This window comes from Perognathus longimembris, chromosome 24, assembly GCF_023159225.1.
Source record: "Perognathus longimembris pacificus isolate PPM17 chromosome 24, ASM2315922v1, whole genome shotgun sequence".
NCBI classification, from domain to species: Eukaryota; Metazoa; Chordata; class Mammalia; order Rodentia; family Heteromyidae; genus Perognathus; species Perognathus longimembris.
In genome coordinates, this window is record NC_063184.1 from 25,453,035 (window position 1) to 25,465,786 (window position 12,752).

A 12,752-nucleotide genomic window follows, 5' to 3' on the forward strand; every position below is an offset into this window, starting at 1 on the left:
ATAAAAGGGTTGGGGTGTCCAGTTCGGTGACAGAGGAATTTCCTAACATATGCAATGCCCCAGAAGTTCAATTCTCAAAACTGCAAATAAAAAAGAGAAAAGAATGTACCTTTAAAAAAAATTAAAAGCAAAAGTATGACAGTTCGGTTGGCCAGTATTACAAATTTTGCTTTGCTATTCCTGAGTGAGATCATTCTAAATTTCTATCAAACTCTGCCCATCTACTTTGAAATCAATGTTATACAACCTTCATGTAAGGGAAGTCTTCCTATTTCTGTTTTCTGGAAGAGTTAATATAAAAGTGAAATGAAAAGAAAAATAAAATCCTATAAAACCACGTGGGCTACATGTTTTCCTTGTGTCAAAAGTTAAAATAATTCACAAAAGTTTTCAAAAGAAGTAGAGTTCCTTAAGCTTTCTATTTACTCTTGAATCTGTTTGGCTAAATCCTATTCTTTTAATAACCTGTTCATTTGGTCTCTTTTCTGACATACTGACATAGGTTTATTAAGAGTATTTATACACCAAGCACTTTCTACACCACCTCTCTCTCTGTCTGTGGCATGGGTTGATTATACCTGGGGTTTGTATTTGTGGTCATCATGACCACCATTTTTATCTTTTATATGAGTTTTCTTAAAGCGCCAGCTTAGGCTTCTTGATTTTCTGTACTGTATATATTTGTTTTTATTTTAATCATTTCTACACTATTTCCTTTCTTTTTTCTCTCTAATTTCTTTGGATTGTTTCTGTTTCTGGTTTTCATTTGTTGGGTAAGATGCTAATCATTCTATTTTTTCTGTTATAAGAATTTAAGGATCTAATATTTTTAAAATACTACTTTACTGATCCCCATTTAAAAAAAAAAGAAAAAAGGATGTGGTTTCCACAGATACTTCACATACATATTATTTCTATATTTCAGAACTTTTCAGAAAGCAAAGGACAGTCAAACCCCAGGTTTTGAGTATGTACAAAAAGCTATACACACTCTGCCAAAGACACATAAACAAAGGAAGCTACATTTGTTCAAAGTGAATCTACTAAAATGACCTGTGTTTCTGAAAGCTGAATGCTCTGGACCTGTGGAAGCAGAAAATAAGCATTTGGCAGCCAATCTGTAGACCCTCCGGTAGAGATTCTGCGAGTGCCAATACCAGATACCTGTAGAAAAAGAAAAGTGAACTCCTGTTATGCTCTTAAATAAATAGCCTGATGTTAAAACAGCCCCCCCCAAGAAAATCTGCATTCATTATTGTAGCCTGTTGACTCAATTATTACAACTGTCTAAGTGTTTAAGTAGAATGTTTCTTATTATAGCAAAGCTTTCCACAAGCAAAGCTTTTCTTGATATGAAACCATGTATTTAATGAAATCTCTTAAGAACCACAATATGATTTATGTTGGCACTCAAATGACTTGATACCACATCCTGTTCAAGATGTCCCAAGTACCACACTGAAGGGTATGATTCCTAACTACTTTTGTGAATGAGCACAGTTCTTCATGTTCCCTTCCTAGTATATTGATATGAAGAGTGTTATGGTCAGCTCCATGGAAAAGAACCCCTGACCACACCATCAGTTCTCCTGACCAGAAACATTCCTGAATCATGGAGGGGAAAAAAACAGAGCTGTCCTGACAGCTCACTCTCTCTTGGTTGGTGGGAGCCTGTAATGCTAGACTACAAAATTGTTATGGTCGATGGCTCTGCTTTGTCTCAACTCTTCAAAGGTTCAAGGAAGGTTACAGCTTCTGCGGTCTGTAGTGAAGATAGTGGCATACGAAGCACAAGGATGAAAAGGACAATCAGTATCAACAAGCTCATATTTGAATGTCATAAAGCAGGTGAGAGAATTTTCAAACGCCTTCAGAGCCAGGTACCAGTGGCTCACACCTGTAATGCTAGCGACTCAAGAGGCTGAAATCTGAGGATCACAGTTCAAAGCCAGCTGAGAAGTCCCTGTGAGACTATTCCAATTAACCATTAAACAACTATAAATAAATAACCAAACAAACAAACATGGAAGTGGTGCTGTGGCTCAAAGTGGTAGAGCACTAGCCTTGAGCAAATGGAGCTCAGGGACAACATGCAAGGCCCTAGTTCAAGCCCTAGGACCAACCAAAAAAGAAAAGCCTTCAGAATATACACATCCCTCTGTTATGTCAATAATCATATTATATGCCCAGATAAAAACTTACTTACATGATAGGAAAGGACTCCATGTGAAGAAGTATTAATAAATAAAGAACTTTCAATGCTTCCTTCTTCCGTAGGGAAAAAAATAATTCTGAAGGAAGTTTTCCCCATTGCCGGAATTACCTGAAAGAAAGGTTCCTAATTAGCCCTCTTGGAATGGATTCCTTTGATCAACTGTCTTTCCCAGACATTTGTGACCATTTCTGTTAACAAATATTTGCATATTCAGTACCACTGACTTAGTATCATGAGAGCCTGAGCGGCCCCAAAATAACCAATACTTAACAATCTAGGAACATATCATCTACTTTGGCACATGTTGTCTCTACTTAAATATATTACTAGTAAGCAAACATGTTGATATGTGGATAAAAATCAAGGACAATAAATCAAACACTAAGCTTCCCATATAACATTTTCTTAGACCCACGGTATTTTGAAAAGTCCCCAATATTGGATAGATAGAGCAAAGCAAAGTAGGCATACTAGCAATCAGTATCTTCATTAAAAGTTAAAGTCCACTAAGAAATCAAATAGAAGACTAGGATTTTTAACTCTGTTATGGTGTAACTTAGGTTTATAAGCAGCTATCTACTTCTTTCTTTGATGGGAGTGAGGGGTGGTGTGGTAATATCTCACTGAACTCTCAGGCCAGCCCTGAACTCTTCATTCTTCTTTCTCAGCTTGTCAAGTTCTTGAATAACAAGTTTGTATGTATCAGAACACCTTTTATTCTTACATTTACAAGTAGGTTTGAGGTAGAAGAGGCTACCAAAAAACTTGTGTTGGTTACTAATGTCTCAGCATTTGGTGTAATGTCAAGCATTATAAACTTTCACCATGATAAAAGTTACACTAGGGCTGGGAATATGGGCTAGTGGAAAAGTGCTCGCCTCGTATACATGAAGCCCTGGGTTCAAATCCTCAGCACCACACATATAGAAAAAGCCGGAAGTGGCACTATGGCTCAAGTGGTAGAGTGCTACTAGCCTTGAGCAAAAAGAAGCCAGAGACAGTGTTCACTCCCTGAGTTCAAGGCCCAGGACTGGCAAAAAAAAAGTTACACTAACTACACAAATATATGTGTGTGATATATGTGTGTATGCATATACACACACAACTACATGACTAGCTAGTTTCTTTCAACTTTACTTTTTCTCACAGTTATTCAGAGCCACCAATGTTATGAAAATGAACAACTGAAAAAAAATATTGTAAAGAAAACACACAGAAGGGAAAAGTGAGCAGCAGAAAAAGGGGAGACAGGGAACACAAAGTTAAAACTTGAGTCCAAAGAAAGCAAGAGACCTTTGGCAGCCTGCCACTGCACGGCTTCCAGAATATACCAACACTCACCCTGCAACGAAAGGGAGACACATGAAAATGTCTAGCAGCTGTAAACACTGAGTTAACCACAACCTCACTCTCCCTGCTAGGGTTGTATGCATAGAGAATCTTAGCTGCAGGGTGCCCCAGGAACCTAGGAAGAGAAGCAGAAAAAAATAATATATTGGGTGGTTATCAATTATTTCTACACATGTGAACTCATATATACAATATACACAAACACACAAATTTTTTGATGATAGGCATTGAACCCAGGGCTTCACACATATTAAGTACTCTGAGCTACACTGTGACACCACACAAGGTTGTTGTGTTGTTTTAATTTTTACTTTTTGCTGGTCCTCAACCTAGAACTCTGAGCTTGGGCGCTGTCCCTAAGCTCCTTCCGCTCAAGGCTAGTGCTCTACCACTTGAGCCACAACTCCTCTTCCATGGTTAACCGAAGATAGGAATCTCAGGGACTTTACTGCTCTGGTTGGCTTTGAACAATGATTCTCAGACTTCAGCCTCCTGATAAGCTAGAATTACAGGCATGAGCCACCAGCACCCTGCTGGACACACAGTTTTTTTTTTTTTTTTTTTTTGGCCAGTCCTGGGCCTTGGACTCAGGGCCTGAGCACTGTCCCTGGCTTCTTCCCGCTCAAGGCTAGCACTCTGCCACTTGAGCCACAGCGCCGCTTCTGGCCGTTTTCTGTATATGTGGTGCTAGGGAATCGAACCTAGGGCCTCGTGTATCCGAGGCAGGCACTCTTGCCACTAGGCTATATCCCCAGCCCTGGACACACAGTTTTAAAACCATAAAACTATTGATGTTTATTACTAAGTAAAAATAATTAACAAATTCTGTTTTAAATCACAATAGTCAACCACACACAAACAAACAACAAAACCCTTTTATAAGACATACCAACCCACAGCAGACTCCACTGACTTCTGTGTTAATCCATCTATTAAGCACTTGTCTAGAAAGCAAACAACAAACACACAAACAAAACAAACAAAAAAAGGAAAAAACCTATATCTCCCTGGCTTTTAGGGTTTCTCATTCAAATAAAAATATCTTTAGATAAGAAACTATACACAGGGCTGGGAATATGGCCTAGTGGCAAGAGTGATAGCCTTGTATACATGAAGGCCTGGGTTTGATTCCCAAGCACCACATATATAGAAAACATCCAGAAGTGGCGCTGTGGCTCAAGTGGCAGAGTGCTAGCCTTGAGCAAAAAGAAGCCAGGGACAGTGCTCAGGACCTGAGTCCAAGGCCCAGGACTGGCAAAAAAAAAAAAAACTATACACAGAAAAAGGCTACTTTCTTAAGGCTTACTTTCTGAGTAATCAACTTAAAGAGGTCTTTTGGGGGAAGGCTTTTTCAACTCACAAGGAGAATTTATTTTATTAGGGCTTATAAAAGGAAAACATAATTGCTGCTTATGGCCATTCTGAGAAAGATGAACGCCCTGTAAGCACTTTGTAGCAGCCATTTCTATCTACTTGAATTATGAGCCTTTTGGAAAGCTCTGATGAAGGCTGTGGCTCCTCCCTCCATTCACACACACACACACACACACACACACACACACACACGCACACGCTTACACATCACTGCCAAACCTCTCCTGCTCATACTTCCCCCAAACTCTAACAATGATACTGCAAGATGACAGAAGCTGGTCTTTGGACCTTGATATTCCTTTTAAACATTTCATTCTGACTCCCATGGCTCAAAATTCACTTTAGTTCAATTATATTGCAATTGAGAGCCTACAAAAATGTCTCTAGTTTGAGCACTCTTAATGGTAGAAATGGAAACACACAGTTCTTATTAGTATGGGCCACAACTAAAACTATTCCAATTTAAGCAGAAACTTCATATTGATTACCCTGTATTTCCCTACTTTTAGTCTGACAGTTCTAAAAATATTAAAAATGTGTGCTTTAGGAAAAATGAAGTGAACGTATTTATTTCTCTCAAATATAAAATACTTCCCCAAATATTATAGTACCATCAAATCCTTAGTTTTTCTTCTAGTTTTCACTCTTAATCATTAAGTCTTGAACAACTTCATATATTCAATGTGCATTTTAAAACATAAGTTTTTCACCTCTAGTTAAATAAAACACACGAGGACAATTTTTAAAAAGAATCCTTGATTCTTCTAGTGTTCTTAAATAATACTATTAAACGTTTTTTACACTACCATTAACATCCCAAATACCCTTACTTAAAGGTACCTCAAGACAGCCTTATTTCAGAGTGGTGGGTTACTATTTGCCTCTTTCCTCATAATTAAATTTAAATAAATAAGGATTGTGATGGATTTAAGCCAGTAACATGAATCAATCAGGAAAGTTACTACCCACTGTTTATATAACTGCAATGCAAGATATCTGGTTTCACAGAAGAATGTCTACTGGAAAAGAACATCAGAACAATGACACAATGGAGGGCTCCTCGGCTTAGTGACAGCAGCCATCAGAACCTCTAGTGAAGAGCACCAGAAGATGAGGTCGCACTCGCAGAGCTCCTCTGCTTGGTGACAGCAGCCACTGGAACTTTGACAGACAAGAGTGCTAGCTGACTAAGATAACACTTAGCTCTATTCTAGCTCTATTCTATTTTTGTTTCTGGTTCTTTTGCTGGTCCTGGGGCTTGAACTCTGGGCCCATGCTCTGTCCCTCGGCTTGTTTTACTCCAGGCTAGCACTCCACCACTTGAGCCACAGTGCCACTTCCAGATTTTTCTGGGTAGTTTACTAGAGATAAGAGTCTCATAGACTTTCCTTCCCAGGCTGGCTTTGAACTGTGATCCTCAGATCTCAGCTTCCTGAGTAGTATTACAGGCAAAAGCCACTGGTGCCTGGCTTGTATTTTTTAATGTGTTATGAAGATACTAATTTCCCTCACTAATGACAAATGGAAGATAATTAACACTACAAAAATAAATAAAATCTCTTGTGAATGATTAGCACTTTTAAGCTTGGGACAAGCAAAATGTTAAGCCTAAAAATAAGACCTAAGAAGCAGGCAGAGAGCAACTGAGTAACACGATCTTAATTCTGCAGCCAACAGGGTAGCCAATGCTATGAAAAGAGATGAGGTTTGCTCAAGGTTAACAACAAAACAAACAAAAGCTAAAGTTGAACCAAAGCAGTAAGGAAAACAGAACTCCTTGGCTAGATTTGATTTTAATGACTATAAATTATGCCATTTGGTAAAAGAAAGATAAAACCTGATTCAAATGTCTTCTAATTTACACTAGAGTGTGCTTTTAATTTTTTTAAAACCTGCTGTCTTCTCAAATCAAAGCCTTTAAACATTCTCTGGCTATCAGAGGCAGCAGTGAATGTATGTAGCAAAGGCAAATGTAGCTAATATATACATGTGCATTGATATACTAAGGAATAAAATAAATATATATACTGAATAAATATATTAAGACAGTTAGGACCCAATGAACTGGAATTGTTCACCTCATCTAACTATACTTACTACAACTGTCTTATTGTATCTACCAATCTATAACATAAAATCTTTAATGTGCCCTAGCTTGAAAGATTTCCTTTTATAATGAAGACTTTGCATAAAAGCAAAACACTCTTATCAGAATTCGAAATCATGAAGTTATTACTAAAAGTCCATCTTATTTATTTGTATTCTCAGCCAAATATTATAAACTCAAATTCTAGTACATTTTAAATTAAAATATAATATATATTTTTAAAAGCTGACATTTAGACAGGCATTGGCGGTTCACGCCTAGCTTTTCAAGCAGCTGAGATCTGAGGATCATGGTTGAAAGCCAGCTTGGGAAAGGCTATCAGACTCTCATCTCTAACCACCCAAAAGTTAGAAGGGGAGGTATGGCTCAAGTAGATCACTAGCTTGGAGCACAAAAGCTCAAGGATAGTGCTCAGGCTTTGAGTTCAAGCTCTAGGACCAGTACCCTCCCCCCCCCCAGAAAAGGGGAGGGAGCTGACATTTAGAATGTTGTAAAGTCAGCAACCCTCCCCCCCCCCATGATTGTATCTCTTCTTCCTTTTACAGAATCCCCATTAACAATAGCTCAACAAGGTATTTAAGTTTTAGATTCATTTTCCTTCCTTGTAGCTCACACACCGAGCTATACCGAAGGAACTGAGTCTTTGGATTCTCAGGAGATGCAAACAATGAACAGAGAATAAGGAAGGCAAAGGGGAGTACCACAACAGCTAAGGTAACCTGTCACCAGGTTACTTTCATCTTAAAAGTTTAAGTAATAGACTCAGCTATGGAAATAAGCACAGCATTCACACCCCAAGCACAGCTACTCCTAGCTTTGAATTACTGACTGGAATTCTACCTTTCACTGCCATATTCTGCAACCAGGAGGCTTTCAACACTTTCAAATTTCAAACTGTGTCACAGACAAGAGTTCTTAAGCTGCTTCCTCTTTATCTTAATTTCTTCAAATTCCCAAATGAGATCCTCAAGTGACTCTCAAGTCACAAGTCCTTCATTTCATGACCTTAACATGAAGTACATCATTACAGCTAATAATCTGTTGTCTTTTCACCTAACTTTGCAGTCTTAATCCTAGGAATTGTCAAGACAATGCTATTTTGAGTCCTAACGGTACAAGAAAGAAAACTAAGTGATTACCTGAATTAAGTTTTAAAAAAATTCTGAAACCATTAATATTACAATTGTTTCCTGCAAAATAATCTTGTTTCAGAAAAACAAAGGCTTAATATTGGCTTTTTACTGAATTTGAACCATTACAAAACAGCACAAGAACTAAACATTAAGAACTACAGAAAGGAAGCTGAGGGTATGTATAGCTCAATGGTAAAGCAGGTGCACAAGGACCTAAACTCAATTCTAGCATTGCAAAAGTAAACAAATAAGTAATTGTGTGAAAACTAAAAAAAAAGGATAATGCTCTATTTTCCATGAAAATATTTTAACAAATACTAAGATCAATACCCCTCTATTTTATTAATATGCTTAAGCTTTAACATTTTGTGTATATAAGTATATACATAATATATACCATGAAAGATGAGTAATGAGTAAATGCCACAAATACAATGAGTTATTGATTATAATGAAAAGATACTTACTGTATTCCAAAATCTAGAAATGATGGCTGGAAATGTAAGCCTTTTCCACTAAATAGTTTCTCTGAGAAGCTAAAAAAAAAAAAAAAGAAGAGATAAGATACTCTTAAGATTATGGTTCTTTTAACTTATCAAATGTACAGATTTTGTCAGCATTCTGACTGAAATGGGGACAGACTTAACATCTATAGTCTTTTTGTTCAGTATAGACTCAGAAATATGGTCTTTTCAATAAACTTCCAAATCAAGAAAGGCCTATCTACAGTGGACTTCAGCCTCCAAATCTGATAAAGATGACAGGTAACAGGCAAAGGTCAGAACAGCTCCCCAAGGCTGACACCATCTCTAGGTCTCCATTTTTAAAAACAACCACATGAAATCTCACATGGTAAGCTACATTTTTAGCAGACATTAAACATTATTATGATCTCATTTTTCTTCAGAAACAAGGTCTACAAATCAATACAGCAGAAAAACATACCAAAAAGCATAAACACATAAAAAAGGTTATAATAAAGATACAACAAAATAGATGAACTATCAAGTTGCTATATATATATAGAGAGAGAGAGAGAGAGAGACTTAAGCCAAGAAGCTGCTAAAGGTAACATGCATAGTTTTCAGAGACTTAAAGTAGCTTTCCAAAATAAACTCTTCCCCTTCCTTCTCCCATTAAGTTGCACTTTGTAACCTTCAGCAAATCACTCTGCAGATCCTATTCTCCGCTACTAGACTTGTAATTCAGGGCCTCCAGCTTGCTAGACAGGCACTCTATCACTTGAGCCACACTCCAGTCCTTTTTGCTTTTTTTTTGTTTTTTAAGGTAGTCTCACGTTTATGACTAGGCCATCCTGGACTGAAATTCTCCTGTCTATTCTTCCCATGTAATGGGGATGATAAACACACCACTATATCCAGCTTCCTATTGATTGAGATGGGGACTCGTGCTAACTCTGTGGCCTGTGGCCAGGCTAGAGATTCTCCTGATCACTCTCCCTTGAGTAGTTAGCTACAGGTATGAACCATATGGTGGGCCTAGTTTTTTTCTTAAGGGCACAAGCATGCAGACACCAGAGACCAGTTCCAAAGTCCTCATTTTATAGGAGGAAGTTTAGTTGAATCTTTTCTAAGTTTAAAAAGTATCAGTTATTACATATCAAACCATATTCGACACAGGAACTGACTTGAAAAGTACTCAGTGACAGACATTCCCTTGAATCTGTTAAAGACTAAGGAATGTGTGTGATATTACAATATGTGTACTTTGTTTTAACCATGGTTCTTGGTTCGTAAGTACCATAGTTTGTAACTAGAATCTCTCTCCCCTAAGAAGGATTTTGAAAGTTCTGATATTTCCCATCCATTTTGGGGCTGGCCAGGAAGGAATTCTCTAAACTATCTATGTTGATAGTAGGTCACAAAAGATTCTGCTCATTCCAGATTCAACCTGTCCTGTGCCCTAGATGTAGGGTGTGGGTTGCGGAGAGAGGGCAAGAAATAGCTGGCTGGGTTCCCTTCCGGCCTTCTAGCAATCTTGCCTATGGAGTCTCCATAAAAGATCCCAAAAAGAAACTTAGACAATTTATAGACAATTGAGCACACAGAGATTCCTGGAGGATGTACATCTCTTTCTGGATCGTTTGAGTCCTGTGAACTACTCTAGCAAATTAATCAATTGATTGAGGTTAAAGTAAGACCAGGCAGAAAATCTGCAAGACTCCATCTCCAAAATAATCAGTAAAACACTGGACTGTCATGGCTCAAGTTACCACTTGAGCACCAGCTTCGAACTAGAAAGCCAGGCCAAGTGAAAATGAGAGGCCCTGAACTAAAGCTCTGGCACTGACACAAAAATAAATAAATAGAGATCACAGTTCGAAGCCAGCCTGGGCTGGAAAGTCTGTGAGACTTTTATTTCCAATAAACTACTCAGAAAAGTCAAAAGTGGTGCTGTGGCTCAAGGGGTAGAGTGTTAGCCTTGAGCAGGCTCAAGGGACAGAGCCCAGGCCCTGAGTCCAAGCCCCAGGACCATAAACAAATATACACACACACGCACGCACACACTTACATACAGAGCTGTTCAACATCCTTGACAGAACACAGTAACAAAGATAAGAAATGTAACCCCTAGGTGAGAGTGAGGGAAGAGGTGACACTGTTAAAAAAAGAAATGTACTCTTTGCCTGACTTTCACTGTACATCACCTCTATAATAGCAACTTAATTTTTTAATTTTTTTTTGCCAGTCCTGGGCTTGGACTCAGGGCCTGAGCACTGTCCCTGGCTTCTTTTTGCTCAAGGCTAGCACTCTGCCACTTGAGCCACAGCGCCACTTCTGGCCATTTTCCATATATGTGGTGCTGGGGAATCGAACCCACGTATGTGAGGCAAGCACTCTTGCCACTAGGCCATATTCCTAGCCCCCTGCAACTTAAAATTTTTTAAAAATGTAATCTTAGGTGTGTGAGTGTTCTCACTTATATAGGACATGGTCCATACACTTTTAGTTCTTCCTTGGTGAGAAGGGCAAGCCGGTGGGGAAATAACTCTGGGCTCACAAATGTTTGGCCTATGTGTTATCCCTGGGCAAGCCTCTTCCGAGTCCTTATTTTAAAGATGCCTACCTTCAGCAAAGAAATGAGCCTTCTCAGAGGCAGAACACATAGACTAGGGAACTCCACACATGCTTTAAAAAAACAAGATTTATCTTTTCCTAAGATCACTTTTCATCTTTTCCTCAAACTTGAGCCCCATTTTTCTCTATACATATAAAACAAAACAGCTTGAAAAATGGTAGCCTAAGAGTAAAGATGGTTCACTGGAAATAAAGCTGGGGTCAGGCAAAGCTGTGATAGGAGACCTCACCCCTTACAGCCATGACAGGGTATGAGAGTCCCTTTTCTACAGAATGGGTGAGTTATTGTAATAGATGAATGTGACATCCTGTGATATCTGACTGCCCAGATTCCTTACTCCTAAGAAAATTAAATCTATTTGCTAGTATTGGGCACACCCATTAAAAATAATAATCTTAAGGAAATTAATTACCCAACTGTTTTGGCTATTAGGATAATATGTTGTTATCTGACCCAAAATATGTCATTTCAAAGGCAATGTTCCACTACTGACTCTGGGCCCAGCTGCTCAGCATTTTTTGCATTCAAAGAGGGCCTGACTGCCATGAGGCCGGTGGCTAAGCAAGGAACATGCTTTTAACCTCAGGTTTTAACCCAGAGGGTAAGGGGGACTCAGATACTACTCATATACTAACAAGCACAAACTCAGTGCTTGGAGAGTTCAGAGACAAGAAGAAGAGAAACTGGGGAAAGGAGAGGGGGTTGGTCAGGGGGTGACAAACATTTCTTCCCTTTCTATCCCTCTTCCTTTTTTCATTTTTCTTTTTCAGTTCTGGATATGGAACCCAAAGCTTCTTTCATGCCAGGGAACGCTTCTATCAGGGTCACAACCTAGACTCCAGCAATCGTTTCAAAGAACGGGGCTATAGGAAATGAGGCTTGAAGAACAGTCACCACGGTGGACAGAGGCCATATTCCCCAGAGCTGAAAGCATGAACAAAGACAAAGAGGTTAAGCAAACCTTGGACCCTGTGTGGCAAACAGCCCGGGCACAAGGAGAGGTGAGCAGGGAAGGAAAGCAGCAGCAGCTGGGCTCACATGCAAACTCACAGAAAGGAGTGCAGGCCAATTCCACAGATGCTAGAGGAGCTAATAAGCCTCCTGTGGTGTGGACCCTGCTGACTTTACACCTCAAGTATGGCTCTGACTCGTCTGAAGCGCTCCTGACTAGATCCCGCCTGTACATTCTGTGCACAGAATCCAAGATGGCATCAAGTGCAACCCCTGTGGAGTCAGCGTGCTAGGTTCCTACCTCAATGGGCGGCTTGCCTATGTGCCCACCTGGAGGTCTTGGGGCTATCCAAATTCTTGTAACTTCCTTGACCCACATACAACCAAGGCTGACCGAGTGCTGTCCTAGTGTTTCATACTTTCACACCACACTAATCTGTCTCCTCCTCTCCCACTATCAAGATTCTGTACTCAAAAGGAACTACATTTGCAATTCAAAGAACCTTGAAATACAGCAATACAT

The 12,752-nt window shown here is 39.1% G+C and overlaps 1 protein-coding gene across 9 annotated transcripts in view; it reads right to left on the reverse strand.

The window, feature by feature from the left end:
- Tmem131l (transmembrane 131 like) overlaps positions 1-12,752 on the reverse strand; it is a 121,438-nt gene that overhangs the window by 60,397 nt on the left and 48,289 nt on the right. For all 9 annotated transcript variants that reach the window (XM_048333811.1, XM_048333809.1, XM_048333814.1 and 6 more), the window contains 4 exons: positions 8,647-8,715; positions 3,557-3,680; positions 2,207-2,323; positions 1,054-1,164 (listed from right to left, as the gene is read on the reverse strand). In XM_048333811.1, coding sequence (XP_048189768.1) covers positions 1,054-1,164; positions 2,207-2,323; positions 3,557-3,680; positions 8,647-8,715 — 421 coding nt within the window. The remainder of the gene's footprint in view (positions 1-1,053; positions 1,165-2,206; positions 2,324-3,556; positions 3,681-8,646; positions 8,716-12,752) is intronic.